The sequence below is a fragment of the Eschrichtius robustus genome, chromosome 1, assembly GCF_028021215.1.
Source record: "Eschrichtius robustus isolate mEscRob2 chromosome 1, mEscRob2.pri, whole genome shotgun sequence".
Taxonomy (NCBI): Eukaryota; Metazoa; Chordata; class Mammalia; order Artiodactyla; family Eschrichtiidae; genus Eschrichtius; species Eschrichtius robustus.
In genome coordinates, this window is record NC_090824.1 from 1866544 (window position 1) to 1883057 (window position 16514).

At 48.3% G+C, this 16514-nt stretch overlaps 2 protein-coding genes across 2 annotated transcripts in view; one reads left to right on the plus strand and one right to left on the minus strand.

Annotated features, from left to right (window-relative positions):
- TDRD9 (tudor domain containing 9) overlaps positions 1 to 497 on the minus strand; it is a 107771-nt gene extending 107274 nt beyond the window's left edge. The window contains exon 1 of the mRNA XM_068539681.1: positions 274 to 497. Coding sequence (XP_068395782.1) covers positions 274 to 497 — 224 coding nt within the window. The remainder of the gene's footprint in view (positions 1 to 273) is intronic.
- Positions 498 to 4794: 4297 nt separating this feature from the next.
- On the plus strand, positions 4795 to 9549 carry ATP5MJ (ATP synthase membrane subunit j). The gene is made up of 4 exons (XM_068539702.1): positions 4795 to 4881; positions 7824 to 7947; positions 8685 to 8708; positions 9399 to 9549. Exons 2-4 carry the CDS (start codon positions 7824 to 7826, stop codon positions 9431 to 9433), a joined length of 183 nt encoding a protein of 60 aa, XP_068395803.1. The 5' UTR covers positions 4795 to 4881; the 3' UTR covers positions 9434 to 9549.
- Positions 9550 to 16514: the final 6965 nt, after the last annotated feature.

The window sequence follows — 16514 nt, forward strand, 5'->3', positions numbered from 1 at the left end:
AATTGCTCTAAAAAATAAATAAAGCCTACCAATAAAAAGTTTTTAAACTGAACCAAACTCTGGAGCGGCTCCGCTCCTGGTAGGGAGAAGTTAGCCTGGCCCAGGCCACGGGGCGGGGCTTGCTTGGTGGCCAGCTCACTCTGGGACAGCCAGACATCTCACCAGAGGGGCCGACGCCAGCGACACGGTCATGCAGGGTCGGCGCGGCCCAGGTCCTCGTTGCCCAGGCCCGCACCTGCGCCCGCCCCCGTCTCTCCCCCGCCAGCCTCCTACCTCCCGGGCGCCACCGGCCTGGCCTGGGCCTGGGCCTGGGCCGGGGCCGGGGCCGGAGCCGGGGCCTGAGCCTGGGCCTCAGGGCCCGTGTCCCTGCGCTGCGCCTCGTCCCGGGCCGCCTCGGCCGGGAGGGCGGGCGGCGAGCCCAGCAGCTCCACATTGGTCACCGTCTTGCCGATGGTGAACCAGTCATTGATCTGGTCGAGGGTGAGCTTGCGCAGCATGCTCACAGGCCGCCGTCCGCGCCTCTTCAACCGCCGGTCAGAGCGGAGGGAACAGGCAGGGCGGGAACACGACGCAGCGACCGCACGACGCAGCGACCGCACGACGCAGCGACGGCAGGCCCGCGGCCCCGCCCCGCCGCAAGCCCTCCAATCAGAGCGCCCCACGCGCGCCACGCGCCCCACGCGCCACCCTGACCTTGTGCCGCTGGGCCCCGCCCCGCCCCGCCGCGCCGTGTGAGGCCTGCCGGGAGCGCTTGCCCGTCAGCGACGCCGAAGTCCGGCCGCTGGGGTCGGCCACCAGGTACCGAAGTTGGCAAAACGAGTCCCTCAGGGCCCCTCGGCCGTCTGGGGGCGGGGCCCAGCATCAGCGAACCCGGGATGTGCAAAAACAAGGCCTCCAGTCTCTCTCCAACCTCCCCCTTTGAGGGCTACTCCATCTGAGGCTTGGCGCTCTGGGCCAAAACGGGACAGACGTTTATTGAGCACCTGCTGTGCACCTGGCCCAGTGCAGGGTCGTGGTAATGGACCTCAGCGTGGAGAAGATGGACGGCAAACCAGAGCCTGCTAACCTGGGACACCTTGCACCTAATTTGGGGAAGGGAGCAAGGAAGTCAGGGAAGGCTTCTTGGAGAAAATGACACCTAAGTGGAAACCTGCAGAAGAACCAGGAACAAGCCCGAAGAAAGAGGACTCGGAGGGGGAGGTAGTCCGCTGATGAAGGCCTGAAGGCGGGTGGCCCTGCTGGCTGAATTGAGGATCTGGAAGAAGTTCAGTGGGGCGAGATCTTGGCTAAACTGAGTTCACCTTCCTTCCTTCCTAAATCCACGTCTCGGGGGCGGTGTCCTCCCTACAGCTAGACAGAAACAGGTGGTGAGAGGTTCACATTTGGAGGTCATCAGCAAATGGATGGTGGTTAAAACCCTGGGAGCAGCTGAAATGGTCCAGGCCAGAGCGAGTGAAGGTAGACAGAAACTTGGAAGCAGCCTGAAAGAAGGGTCAGAGAGGAAAAATCCAGTAAAGATATACAAAGGAAGAAAGGCAACAGGGAGAATCAGAAGAGTGACATTACTGCCTGCCCACCTTCACACCGTCAGTGCCCAGTGCAGCGTCTGGCACAGTGTGGGCTCGCAGGAAAGAGCCCTGTGAAAAAATAGGTGGAAGGCATCCAGAGCATGGCACTGGTCAACAGTGTGAGGGCCAATCAATTAAACACTGGAAAATGCCCAAAGAGTGGCAGATAAGAGGTCAGCCTGAGAACAGTGCAGAGAGAAGTCAGACTAGGCCGGGTTGAGCTATTGGTTTCTTACAAAAAACAAACCCAGCATGGTACTGAGCTAGAAGTCCCAGGCCCCGTCTTGGCCACACCACTAACGTATTACGAGCCCTGGGCCTCGTATTTTGACTGTTCCGAATAGTGCAGGCTTCAAAACTCCCCCTCACATGCACATTTTTTGGCAAGGAAAAAAACACATTTTTCAATAAGTAAGAAAATGTGATCGTAAAATCATTTAGACTCTCAGTATGTCATTCAGCATTGGTTGGAAAATACTGCAACTTCATCCATTTTGTGAAGGCTAGCACATGTTCTGAATTTCACAAGTTAGGCCGAAACCACTTCAAACGACTCTGCAAATCCCATTTGTGTTTCCTAGTACGTTACTGTTCCCACACTACCTTCCTTTGTTGATGTTACAATGAGTGTGTTTCTAAGTGGAAGTTGCTCTTTTTCTGAAGAAGGTGCCTTTCACGCAGATGTTTTCTGAAGGGCTTTTTCTGTGTTCTTTGATCCTTTTGGCTTACTGCCTCCTTCGGTCCTCCTGAGGTTTGAGTTTTTAACTGCAGTTGAAGGACACCGTCTTGATGCTTCTTCAGTTTTGAAATTTGTTGTCATTTAACTGCCACTTTCCAGACGAAACGCTGGTAACATTCAGTGTCGTGACAGATTAAATGGCTTTGAGCCCCTTTGTTTCATGAGTAGTTCTTGGTGCTCTTTAGTCACCTGGCCCAGCCCATGTGGCATTCCTGGCCCAACGTCCAGAGTTAAAAAGAGGCAGCTTCATAGTTCCGAATAGGCATGTAGACATCTAGGCCAGAGCACAGGGGAAGGCCACGGAGTGGGCCTTGGTGGAGGTTTCGCATATCTGCATCCGCAGAGCAGTTGGAGCTGCAGGCCCAAAGGGAAAACAGCTGAGAGCAATTCCAAGCGATGTTGATTCTGTGCAGTGGGAGGAGCTTTGCCCCAAATACCTTCATGTCTTCAGTGACCTTCTCAGCCACGAAATACACCGTTTTGCACTTTGAATTAATCTGCTGGGATGACCCTTTCTTTAAACATTGTTTTCTTTGAACATGTGTTTTTCATGGGCTACGCTGGATTAGCAACTGAGGACATTAAAGTTCTGTTGCTCTCAAGTCGAGTTTGAAGTTCAAAAGATTTGTCCTGAAATAGCTTCCGACGATGATGCTCTTCCTTAAGCTTTTCCTAAGTGCTTTTACTGTCCTCTGCGGTTTCCTAGCTCATTGTAAGTCTAAAACCTTCTTCTTCTACGACAGTGTTTCTCAAACCTTGTCCTTGTCTCAGGACCCCTTTACATGCTTAAAAATTGTTGAAGATCCTACAGAGCTTTTGTTTACGTGGGTTCTATCTACTTTATTTAGGGATTACAACTGAGAAATGTTTTATTTACTTTTTAAATTCATTTAAAAGTGATAATAATAAAACCCGTTGATATTAAAGGAAATAATTATGAAAAGTCACTATATTCGCCCCCAAATTTTTGTGTTTGAGAAGAGTAAAAGACGCTTACATTTTCACAGACCTCTTAATGTCTGCCTTAGTGGAAGATAGCTGGTTTCTCCTGTTTTTGTACTCATTCTGTTGTGGCATCACAAGCCACACAGCCTCTGGAAAACTCCACCATACACTTGTGAGAGAATTCTAGTGAAGAAGACAAATAACATCTTACCATTATTACAAACAATAGTTTCGGCCCTCGGGGGCCTTGGAAACCCCCAGCCCACACTTTGAGCATCACTGCCCTAAGTTTTCCAAGTTTTCCAAATGCAGCTTCATTTGATCCTAAGCGTCTTTCCCTTCGAAGCAGGACCAAGTTCGTTGCTCTTCCTTTCAGCCTCCCCATCCTTCCTTCTGAGCTCAACTTTCCTTCTGCCTGAACAATGAACATTGATTTTTTTTTTTTAATCTGCAGACCTACTGGTGATTATTCCCTCAGTCTTAGTTGGTCCAAAATGTCATTTTGCCTTCTGTTCTGAATGCTAATTTCCTCACGCATGGAATTCTAGATTGGCAGTTATATTAAGACACCAGTTACACCCATGATAGACTTTCCTGCTGTTCCTTTCTCTTTTGTCTGTGTTCCTGAATGGTTTCTTCTAACCCAGCCTCCAATTCAGTAATTCTTCAACTGTCCAATCCATTGCTAAATCAATCCAATTTCTATTGGGCTCTTTTTCAAATCAGCTAAGTGGCTTTCTTTTGTTTCACTTTTTACAGTTTCCAGTTTTCTGCTGAAATTTTCAGTCTTGTTTTTTATTTCCTTGCACATATTAAGCATGGTTATTTTTATTTACTTATTTTAAAATATTTATTTATTTATTTTGGCTGCACGGGTCTTAGTTGTGGGATCTTCGTTGTGGCATGTTTAGTTGCGGCGTGCGGGATCTTTTAGTTGTGGCAATGCGAACCCTTAGTTGCAGCATGTGGACTCTTAGTTGTGGCATGCATGCAGGATCTAGTTCCCGGACCAGGGATCGAACCTGGGTCCCCTGCATTGGGAGCACAGAGTCTTACCCACTGGACCACCAGGAAGTCCCAAGCATGGTTATTTTTAAAGCCTGCGTCTTTTAGGTCCAGTGTCTGGCACCCCTGTGGAAGTCTTTATATTGTCTATTGAGTAGAATTACTGTGCACAGAATTGATGCATAAAAATATGCAGAGCAAAAAATGTTAACACAGAGAAATGGCAAGAAAATCAGAGACGGGAGATGCAGCTTTTCTGCGTTTAACACAAGTAAAGATTCCCTTTTTCAGGTAGACCAACTCGTCGGCTTTGTCCAAGACCTTCTCTGTTTCAGCACTGAAAGTCCCACTCCCAGGCAAATCCGGACGGTTAAGTCACCTGATTGTGACACCGCCCCCCCCCCACCACGTCCCCTCACCCTACCCTCCAGGCGGCCGAACCCGGGCGGCCGCTGGGGGCGCTGTGGTGCGCAGGCTCGGCCGGGGGGTGTGGCGTGCTGGTCTAGGGCGACGCCGCTCCTTCCGCCTTCCCGGCAGGCCCCGCGCGGCGCTTGCGTGGTCAGTGACCTTTCCGAGTCATCAGCTGTGAGTTAGGGCTAGCTGAGCCGCTAGTTCTTCGCCGAGGTGAGTGGGGGGCTGGGGTCGGTGCTCGGCGCGGGGCAGCCGGTACGGTGAGGGGCCAGATCGCGGGCGGCGAGGACCCGGGGCCCGGGTGGCCTCCACGGCGGGAGCGGGCGGCGGGCGGCGGGCGGGAGCCTCCCCGGCCCCACCGCGGCCACATCTCCATCCCCCCTGACCTTGAGGTCCAATCCCTCCCCCTGCCCACGCGCACTTTTTACTTGGGTCCCCCAAACTGTAAAGGGAGGTCGTCCGGGGGTTAGCTGTTATTGGCGAGTAAAGTCGAGGCCTCGCTACGCCTTTTCCTTCGGCCGTGAGAGGTTCAACCACCTAACCGAGCTTACTCGGCAGGTTAGTGATGGAGTCAGGATCCAAGCCGAGAGCTCTTACCCCACGTTTAGTCTCTTCTCCCCTTTACACCTCAAGTTTCCTTGCAGCACACTGTTCTCGGAGCTACACTGTACGTATGACAAGGCTTTGGGAGAGGGGGAAATGGGGACCAAAACGGGATCGGAGGTGATTGCAGTTGTACGGACCTCAGCCTGTGAAGCCCGGTCTGAGGCTCAACGGGTCAGACGTTTCCTGTTTCCAGTGTAAGGTCAGGTAATAGTTTGCTGTTAATGTAACATACCAACCACTTTGCAGACTTAAACGGACACAGCGGGCACCCACTTGGCCTTTGAATAGGATGGGTCTTTGAAGGAATGGGCGCTAATAAAACTCACACAGCTGGGAAACGATGCTAGATAGAGTGAACTCGGGCAGGAAAAGTAGGGGGCCTCATTTTGTAGACATTGGGAACATGTCGCTTGTCCAGCCAGATGTGGCAGCCTTGGGCCAAAGGTGGGGTGGGAAGTAAGCATTTGCCGTGTACCTACCCTGTAGCACTCTTGGGTAATTCTAGGTGAGGAGACAACACCAGGGGCCTGGGCCCTGGGCAAAATATGGAGATAACAGAAGTTTCTTTGGCCCCTTCTTACCTCCTTTACACCCTCCTAGTTTGCTTTGCTGTTTTCCTTCTAGATCCTCTTCTGGCCTTGCTCTAAGGCCCCTACCTGACCTGGGCCTTGCCCTCAGCTTCTTAAGTCCTTCCTCGTAGAATCTCAGGAGCTTAGTACTGTTGTAGTCAGCTGGGCATTTGCAGCAATTCTTTCTTCTCTTGCTGCGATCATTTACTGAGTTTTTATTCCACACTAGGCAGTAGGTTGGGGTCCTTTACTTTGAGAGCCCAGTGGGGCAGGTGGAGCTATCCCTGTTTCACAGAAAGGGAAACCTCTGAAATGACAGCTTCAAGACATTCCCAGGACCGAGGGCAAAACAGGCTGAACTGGTGTAGGAACCCAGGATTTGCAGGCTTCCGACCCCATTGGTCTTCCTTCCCAGTCAGTGCTGGGCACAGGGAGGAGAGGAATTTGCTCAGTCCCTCTGAACTCTTCCTGTCCAGGGCTTCCAGAGGCTTCTTCCACATCCTGTTTGGATCCTCTCAGCTGCCTTTTCAGGACAGGGCTGTCGGGTTCTTGGAACGTTATGCTCTGACAGAGCATCCCAGTACTGCCTGAAGACAGGAAATGTGAGGGCAGACATGTCTGCAAGGGGTTCCAGGAGGAAGACACAGCCACATCTTCCTGGGTCACTCAGGGGGCTGGCTAGCCTTCAGGCCTGGGCCTCAGCCTGGGTATGTTCTCTCTTTGGAAGAGCTGGAAGCCAGGCCTCGGAGAGGATTCTCAGTAATGAGGAGCAGATACAGCTGGGTGACTTACAGATCCAGCTGTGTGATCTCAGGCAACTGTGTGATCTTCTCCAAGTAGTGCAGGAGATAAGCAAGTAAAGAACTTCATGAATGCTGTTAAATTTGCATGACATTCTGAGAATAAAAGCTGTGCTGTTTGCTGTGGCCGCCAAGGCCCTGTATGACCTGGCCATCTTCTGTCCACTAGCCCAGCCATGACACTTCATGTAACAAGCATTTGCTGTAGGACAGCAGATACTGTAATTGACACATAGCAACTCCTCCATCTTCATAACAGTCCTCTGAGGCGGGTGCTGTTTTTATACCTGTTTTAGAGATGAGGAAACCGAGGCAGTTTAAGTTAGCTGGAAAGTGACAGAGCCAGGATTTGAATCTGAGCGACCACAGTGGCCTTCTCGCTGTTCCTCCCACTCCAAGCATGTTCTGACCTTGGGTCTTGGCCCGTGAGCTGCCTCTACCAAGGACACTGTTCTCCCAGATGCTCTGACTCTTTAGAGAACTGAAAGTTCTCCCCCAAAAAAAAAAAAAAAAAAAGTGAGGTGATGGATGTGTTAATCACCTAGACGGGGGAAGTCCCTGCACATTGTGCACATGTATCAAGTCACCACCATGGTGTACACTGTAAATATCTTACAGTTTTATATGTCAGTTATGCCTCAATACAGCTGAGATTCAAACAAAACAAACGAAGGACTGAGATACAGCTGATGAACGTGAGCTCAAGTCTGGGTGTTAGTCTCACAGGGAAATCACCATGCCTTGACCATGTTCTTTTTCAGCTTTGAGTGCCAACAGTTCTTAACATGGTGATGCAAGTATGCTAGTTTCTTCAAAAGTGTGTAATTCTTGGCATAATTTGGCGGCATTCGTGGAGGATAGCCTTCAGAGAGGGGGACCATTGATGACAGTGCGGGACGGCACGGGCTGGGAGAGCTCTGGGGCTGGAGGAATGTGAAGTGATGGAGGCCCGGATGGCCAAGGTCAGGGGATGGTGAGAGGTGAGTGGAGCTTGGAAAGCTGTTGAGAGCAAGAGTCCCCATGTAGATGTTGGAATGGCTTCGGGTAGCAGGTTCGGCATAGGGGCTGCTCCCTGTTGAATAGTTTGGGAAATAGGGTCAAACTTAATAAATGGAAACCTCTTACCAGTTAGGTTTAAAACAATAGTCATGGTAATATTTATCACTGTGTTCCTTTTCAGATGCTTCAAAGCTTTATTAAGAATGTTTGGATCCCCATGAAGCCCTACTATACCCAAGTTTACCAGGAGATTTGGGTAGGAACGGGGCTGATGGCTTTTATTGTTTATAAGATCAGGAGTGCTGGTAAGTTTCTTTGTGTTTGATTCATTGGAGGTCAAGAAGAAAATGACTTTCAAGAGGAATCACAATTCATATTGTAAAGAAACTATGGTTCTTAACTAGGAGTGAACATCAGAACCCCTGGTGGTCCTTTGTTAAAATGTGGGGAGTGTAGGAGCTATGTCAGTGATAAGAAATTTGAACAAGACCTTGATATCGGAATTGTTAATTTTCTTAGGTGTGGCAATGTTATTTAGAATGCATGGGAGATGTCTTTAGTTTTAAGAGATGCAGGTTAAAATATTTAGGGATGAAGTGTCATGGTATGCAGTGTTTTATTGTGCCTTTTCCACTGATCTGAATGTTTAAATATTTTCATAATTAAAGTTGGGGCAGAGTAACCATTTGGTTCTCAGTGAAGCAGAGATGAGGCCCAACTGTGTATGAATGAGCGATTGGTTGAAAAGAGGAAAGAAAGGAGAAACTTTAAACTGCAAGACTGGAGGTTAGGATCTGGTAGAGAGTGAAGAGTCCTGCAGATTCTGAAGGGCTATTTAACTGTTCAGAGAACATCTGTGGTAGAATTTTTACCACTTCTTGGCTTTGAGACACTATAGGAATTCCTATTTTCTGAAAGCTTCATTTAACAGCTTTGCCTAAGCTATGAACTTTTCAGCCAAATGATGATTTCAACAGTGAGTCGACTAAAGGTATTTTTGTATAGCATTGATATGACCAATTTTTCTTTCCATTTATTTTAGATAAAAGAAGTAAAGCCTTGAAAGGTAAGATTTCTGCTTCTTAAAATGGGTGGGGAATGAGAAACCCCATCGTACCTTTTTGGGACAAGGTATATCCCTGTTGTGAATTGAAGCTGACGCGAGGTTCAGTAAGCACACAGATGCAGTAGGAACACTTCAGAACGTGGCGTGTGCTGGCCCACCGGGAGAGGGTTCCGAAGCTCTGCTCCCCGCAGTCTGAGCGTTGAAAACCACTGCTCACCCCGTGGGCCAAGTACAGCTTCCAGGAGTGAAATGAATTGATCGGGGCTAGCTGGTGCCACCAGTAGGCAAGCAGTAGGCAAGCTGTGCCCGTGGGCTGCCCTGTAAAACGTGTTGTGAAAGCAAGAACCACATAAACGTGTGCCCTAGTGCTGGGTGTTTCTTCACTTCGCTTCCAAATGACAATGAAACTCTAGTCATCTGAGTCCTGTGCAAACTTAGGACTGGCCCTTGACCCTGGGGAGAGGACATTTCCATGCCGCTTGCTCTGTGCGCCTGCACGTGAGCTGCGTGCCCATGTTGATTGCGCAGACCCTCCGTATACATCCACGTAGAAATAACCCTCCACGTGCTCCGTCGTACTGGAAGTTGTCCTTTGCGCCTCTGGCTTGTCGGCACGCACCTCTGTGACGAGCTGCCTTCTGCTTGTTCCTTTCCTCCTAAACTGTGTCTGTTGTGCTTCTCCCTGAAAAGCTTCCAGTCCTGCGCCTGCTCACGGGCATCATTAACGAGCTCTCCTTGGATGGGACATCGGTCTGGCTGTGCTGTGGGAACGTGGGACATCGTGTTGACTTGCAGCAGTGCCCCTGCCCTTGGACATGAATAAACGTACCTGTGAGACGCATGCTGCCTGCGCCGTGTCTCTCCCTCCGCCCCGCGCCTGCCGCACTCCGAGTAGGTCTGCGCGCGCCAGGTGCAGCCAGAGTCTCGCCGAGCTGCCCTGTCCTTAGGAGATCCAAGGGGCTGAGGAGTGAACACCTCCGTTAGCGCAGGGGTGGAGGGCAGATCTAGATTTCACACTCTGAAGGTCAGTAAATGTTAAGCAGTCGATTCTGCTACTTAACTCCTGTGACCTCCCTGAGCCTCTGTTTTCTCATCTGGAAAATGGAGATGATGTGTAAGTTCTAACTTAGAGTTACTGTGGAGCGCAGTGAGAGAAAGTATGCAAGAGCATTATTTAAACTGTAAAATGCCTTTTTTAAAAAAAATTTTATTGGAGTATACTTGATTTACAATGTTAGTTTCAGGTGTACAGCAAAGTTATGTAAAATGCTTTAGAAATAAGCAGTATTAGATCATATTGTGGATGGAATTATAAGCTCTAGAAAATTTTATCCAGAAATCACTTCTAAGGCAAGGTACATAATTTTTTTTTTTTTAAATCAATTGATACTTCTTCTAGTTTGGCTAATATCAAGTGAATGCTGCATAATGTTTTTCTCCATTTAAGGCAATTACCAAAACCCCTAAAACTGCATTTAAAAAATAGATTCTAAAGCAGTAAACGTAGGGGTGGAATTGAGTCCAGTTTGAAATCTGGTGCTTTGCAGGTGATGGGGGTCTGCCTGTGGAATAGAAATGGTGGCCCAGGTCTTGGTCCTGGTCTCTCGCCATGGTTGGTGCCTGACAAATGGCTGCCACTTTTGGGTGGGGTCTCTGAGCCTTGGTTTCTTCTGTTGTAAAATGGGGATAAAACCCACTTATCAGGCTCACTGACTGCCTTACGGTTGTTGGCTCAACGGGGAACTGGCGTGAAAGCATCGTACAGCCCCAATGAGAGCAGGCATTGGAGCTGGGAGCAGGGTTCCATTCTAAAGCAGGGATCACGTTTTCTCCGATAAGCTTTTGTTCTCTTCTCCGTCCAGAGGATGAGTCAGCACTGCGGATCAGAAAGCCCTAATCTTAAAAATTACTCATGTGGGCCATCTGTTCTGAGACAGTATCACCTGGAGGGCTGTCAGCAAGGACTAGCGGGGCCCAGCATTTCTGCTTCCATTGGTGTGGCAAGGGGCCTGAGAACTTGTATTTCTCGCAAGTTCCCAGGACATGCTGATGCCCCGGGACCACACTTTGAGAACCACTGATCCATACAAAGGAAGTCCCTTTCCCCACCCCCACCCCGAGCCCTTTCATCCACTACATCAGTGTCCACCCGTGTTCCCCCGGTGCTGTGCCTCTTAGCACATTCAGTCCTAGGAACCGAATGACGTAGAGCTGCAGTCCCGTTTTACATAGGAGGAAACTGAGGCTGAGAGAGGGCAGTGATGTGCCAGAGGTCAGCTAGCCGATGCTGGGACCAGGACTTGCGCTCCAGGAGGCTGAGCTCTTATCCAGAGAAGGAGAAGGTGAGGCCTGGGCAGCCAGCCCCTGGAGTCAGCATAGGAGCTGGTGTGCGGGCCCTGGGAGCGTGTCCCCCTCTACCGCTTGTGGGGTCCTTTAGTTACGATCATCAGTAAATAAAAACCCATCATGGACCAGTTGCCCGTACTGCACCTGTGCAGAATGGGGTGAGGGGCTCTTGGGATTTATGTTGTGAAGGGAACTTGGCTGAGATGGAGCATATCCTATGAAAGGTGGACCCTCTGGCCTGTGAGTGATGCAGAGTGGCGGGTTGGAGGATGTCGAGGAGAGACTTGCTCTATCCCCACCCCCACCCCCGGAGATTGTGCCCAGCGTCAGCCATGCCTTAAAGAGTGGAACAAAACTGTCTTCCTGCTGCACTAAGTGGTTTCCCGTCCCTAATTCCTAAGTGGAGACAGCGTGTTTTGTCGCAGAAAGAAGCAGAGTTTTCTTGCTGCCCAGAACCCACTTGCTGTTTGCACACAAGCCGGTCATGTCCCGAGGTGGCCTGCAGGTGGAGCCAGTGCGCGCCGCCAGCCTGTCATCGCCAGGCTTCCTGTGGGCACTGAGCACAGATGTGGGACTGCCCGGAGCTGTGCTGGGCACGGGGCGGGGGGTGCGGGGGGGGGCACCCTGTTCAGAACAGCGCTTGGGCGGTGCCGACAGAAGAGAGGCGTCTGTCTACAGAAGCAGAGAGGGCCTCGAACTCACCCGCGGGCAGGAGCAGCCGGTTTCCAGATGGAGCTCCGAGGAGGCCCTTTATCCTGAGGTCCACGCATCCCGCCCATCCGTGCTTCGTCAGTGTTCTTCAGAGTGGCCTGTGGAGGACCCTAAAGGCAGAGGGAGGAGAACACGGTCCCAGCATCTGAAGGGGTAACTTTCAACAATGTGTTTCAGCCACCAGGGAGCCTCCGGAGGAGGCATGTGTTTCTTGCTTGTCACTGTATTAATATATCCCGGGGTGCGTGCGCCCCAGTCGAGCTGTGCGGCACCTGTAAGATGATTGATCATAAATTGCAGGTTTGGGACTTCCCTGGTGGCACAGTGGTTGAGAGTCCGCCTGCCAATGCAGGGGACATGGGTTCGAGCCCTGGTCCGGGAAGATCCCACATGCTGCGGAGCAACTAAGCCCGTGCACCACAACTACTGAGCCTGCGCTCTAGAGCTCACAAGCCACAACTACTGAAGCCCGCGTGCCTAGAGCCCGTGCTCCGCAACAAGAGTAGCCACCGCAATGAGAGGCCCATGCACCGCAACTAGAGAAAGCCTGTGTGCGGCAACAAAGACCCAACATAGCCAAAAATAAATAATAAATTAATTAATTTTTAAAAAAATTTCAGAAATAAAAAGCAGAGGACTTTCTAAAAAAGAATAAAAATAAATAGCAGATTTATGTAAAGGACACTAATTCATCTCTTTCCACCTGGTATCTCACATAGGACCAGGCATTCGTAGTAGGCACTCAGTGAAAGCAAAAGCTTGTTCTTTGAGAAGATAAATAGAATGGACAAACACTCTAGCCAGACTGGTGAAGAAAAAATAAAGGGAGAGAAAAAAGTAATATCAGGAATGAGGGAGGTGCCATTACTACAGATTCTACAGATATTAAAAGGATAAGGGAATATCACAAAGAGCTTGAAACCAGAAAATTCTACAGGGTGTATGAAATGGACAAGTTCCTTGTGAGACACAAACCACTGAAGCTCACTCAAGAAGAATGGAGAGGGGCTTCCCTGGTGGCGCAGTGGTTGAGAATCTGCCTGCTAATGCAGGGGACACGGGTTTGATCCCTGGTCTGGGAAGATCCCACATGCCGCGGAGCAACTAGGCCCGTGAGCCACAACAGCTGAGCCTGCGCGTCTGGAACCTGTGCTCCGCAACAAGAGAGGCTGCAATAGTGAGAGGCCCGCGCACCGCGATGAAGAGTGGCCCCCGCTCGCCGCAACTGGAGGAAGCCCTCACACAGAAACGAAGACCCAACACAGCCAAAAATAAATAAATAAATAAATAATTATAAAAAAAAGAAGAATGGAGAACCTAAATAGCCCTATATCAAAGAAATTTAATCTGTAGTTGAAAACTTTCTCAGAAAACTCCAGGCTCAGATGGCTTCCCTGATGAGTTACACCAAATATTGAAGAATGAAATAATACCAATTGTACACAAATTCTTCCTTAATAGAACAGGGGGAAACACTCCCCAACTCATTCTGTGAGATCAGCACCAGCATGATTCAAAAGTAGAACGACATTAAGAGAAAACTATAGACCAATATTCCTCTTGAACATAGATGCCAAATTTTTTAACAAAATTTTAGCAAATTGAATCCAATCAAAAGTAAAAAGAAGTCATGACCGAGGAAGGGTTGGTTTAACATTCAAAAATCAATGAGATTTGGATTTTAATCAATGGCAACATTCAATAGAGAGAACGGAGAGAAATTGAGATGTTTAAGAAACCCTGAATAGGAGCAGGCTTAAGGTTACGCTGGCAGGTTCCCCAAGAGAAAGAATCTGGCAAACAGCAGAGAACCTACTGATTCTTAAGAACAAAGACTAATGACATAATCCTCAGCTGACTGACTGATAATCTATCTACAACATTGTTTTCTCCAGGGAGCAGGGATTACTGGCATATTTTTTAATATACATGCTGACCTATATTTGTAAGTACACATGTTAATGCTGAAGCTAAAATAGTAGTAGTGGGGGAGGGATGGAGTGGGAGGTTGGGGTCAGCAGATGTAAGCTTTTATATATAGAATAGATAAACAACAAGGTCCTACTGTGTAGCACAGAGAACTATATTCAATATCCTATGGTAAATCATAATGGAAAAAAATGTTTAAAAAAGAATGTGTATATACATATATATATGTATGTGTATGTATGTATGTATAATTAAATCACCTTGCTGTACAGCAGTAATTAACACAACACTGAAAATCAGCTGTATTTCAATAAGAAAAAAATAGTAGTAGTTGTTTCTTAGGGCAGTATGCTGTTATGTGTAGCAGAAATAAGGTGTTCTTTGCTTAACTAAAAAAAAAAATCAATGTAGCTCACCATATTAATACAATAACAAGGGAAAACAATATCATCTCAATAGATGCAAAAAAAAAAAAAGCATTAGACAAAATTAAACATCCATTCGTGTAAAGTTTCTCAGCAAAGTAGGGATGAAACGTGACGTCCACAATATAAGTGCATCTAGGACTTCCCTGGTGGTGCAGTGGTTAAGAATCCACCTGCCAATGCAGGGGACGTGGGTTCGAGCCCTGGTCCGGGAAGATCCCACATGCTGCGGAGCAGCTAAGCCCATGCACCACAACTACTGAGCCTGTGCTCTAGAGCCCGTGAGCCACAACTGCTGAACCCATCTGCTGCAACTACTGAAGCCCACGCACCTAGAGCCTGTGCACCGCAACAAAGAGAAGCCACCACAATGGGAAGCCCGCGTACCACAGCGAAGAGTACCCCCGCTCACTACAACTAGTGAAATCCCACGCGCAGCAGCAAAGACCCAACGCAGCCAAAAATGAATAAATAAATAAATTTATTAAAAAAAAATATATATAAGTGCATGTATAAAAAACTTTCAGCTGGGCTGCCCTGGTGGCACGGTGGTTAAGAATCCACCTGCCAATGCAAGGGACATGGGTTCGAGCCCTAGTCTGGGAAGATCCCACGTGCTGCGGAGCAACTAAGCCCGTGCACCACAACTGCTGAGCCTGCACTCTAGAGCCCACGAGCCACAGCTACTGAGCCTGCACTCTAGAGCCCACGAGCCACAGCTACTGAGCCCGCACGCCACAACTACTGAAGCCCATGCGCCTAGAGCCTGTGCTCTGCAACAAGAGAAGCCACCTCAATGAGAAGCTTGCGTACCGCAACGAAGAGTAGCCCCTGCCCGCCGCAACTAGAGAAAGCCCACACGCAGCAACAAAGACCCAACGCAGCCTAAAATAAATTTTTTTAAAAATTGTTTGTTTACATCCCCTTTCTGATGTTTCATTGTCAGTGTAAAGAAATACAACCCATTTCTGTTATGTTAAACTTGTATCCTGCAATCTTGCTGAATTCATTTATCAGTTATAGTAGTGTTTGTATGGAGTCTTTAGGGTTTTCTATATATAGTATTTGTCATCTGCATATAATGACAATTTTACCTCTTCCCTGCCAATTTGACTACCTTTTTTTTTTTCTTGTCTAATTGCTATGGCTAAGATTTCCAATACTGTGTTGAAGAAAAGTGGTGAAAGTGGGCATCCTTTGTCTTATTCCAGATTTTAGGGGGAAGGCTTTCAGCATTTCACCATTGAGTGTTATATTGGCTGTGAGTTTGTCATAAATAGCTTTTATTATTTGAGATATAGTCCCTCTATTCCACTTTTGTAAGGGTTTTTATCATGAATAGATGTTGAATTTTATCAGATGCTTTTTCTGCATCTATTGAGATAATCATGTGGTTTTTATCTTTTCTTTTGTTGATGTGGTGTATCACATTGATTGATTTGCGTATGTTGAACCATCCTTGTGCCCCTGGGGTGAATCCAGCTTGGTCATGGTGTATGATCTTTTTTATGTGTTGTTGGATTCCGTTTGCTAATTTTGTTTTAATATAAATTTATTTATTTATTTATTTATTTTGGCTGCATTGGGTCTTCGTTGCTGCACATGGGCTTTCTCTAGTTGCGTTGAGCAGGGGCTACCCTTCGTTGTGGCGCGCAAGCCTCTCATTGTGGTGGCTTCTCCTGCAGAGCACGGGCTCTAGGTGTGCAGGCTTCAGTAGTTGTGGTGCATGGGCTTAGTTGCTCCGTGGCATGTGGGATCTTCCCGGACCAGGGCTGGAACCCATGTCCCCTGCATTGGCAGGCGGGTTCCTAACCACTGTGCCACCAGGGAAGTCCAGTTTGCTAATATTTAGTTGAGAATTTCTGCATCTTTATTCATCAAAGATATTGGCCAGTAGTTTTCTTTTTTGGTGATGTCTTTGTCTGGGTTTGATATCAGGGTGATGGTGGCTTCATATAATGTCTTTGGGAGTGTTCCCTCTTCAGTCTTTTGGAAGAATTTGAGAAGAATTGGTATAAATTCATCTTTGTATGTTTGGTAGAATTCGCTTGTGAAGCCATCTGGTCCTGGGCTTTTGTTTGTAGGGAGGTTTTTTTTGTTTTGTTTTAATTTATTTATTTTATTTATTTATTTTTGGCTGCATTGGGTCTTCATTGCTGTGCAGGGGCTACTCTTCGTTGCGGTGTGTGGGCTTCTCATTGCGGTGGCTTCTCTTGTTGTGGAGCATGGACTCTAGAGTGCAGGCTCAGCAGTTGTGGCGCACGGGCTTAGTTGTTCCACGGCATGTGGGATATTCCTGGACTAGGGCTCAAACCCGTGTCCCCTGCATTGGTAGGCGGATTCTTTTTTTTTTTTTTTTTTTTAATTTATTTATTAGTTTTGGCTGGGTTGGGTC

What these genes read in the sequence shown, in the direction of transcription:
- ATP5MJ (XM_068539702.1), top strand. Translation starts at nt 7,824, where the DNA reads ATGCTTCAAAGCTTTATTAAGAATGTTTGGATCCCCATGAAGCCCTAC. An exon ending in TTATAAGATCAGGAGTGCTG is followed by an intron (nt 7,948 to 8,684) that starts GTAAGTTTCTTT and finishes CATTTATTTTAG; the next exon opens with ATAAAAGAAGTAAAGCCTTG. An exon ending in AAGAAGTAAAGCCTTGAAAG is followed by an intron (nt 8,709 to 9,398) that starts GTAAGATTTCTG and finishes CTCCCTGAAAAG; the next exon opens with CTTCCAGTCCTGCGCCTGCT.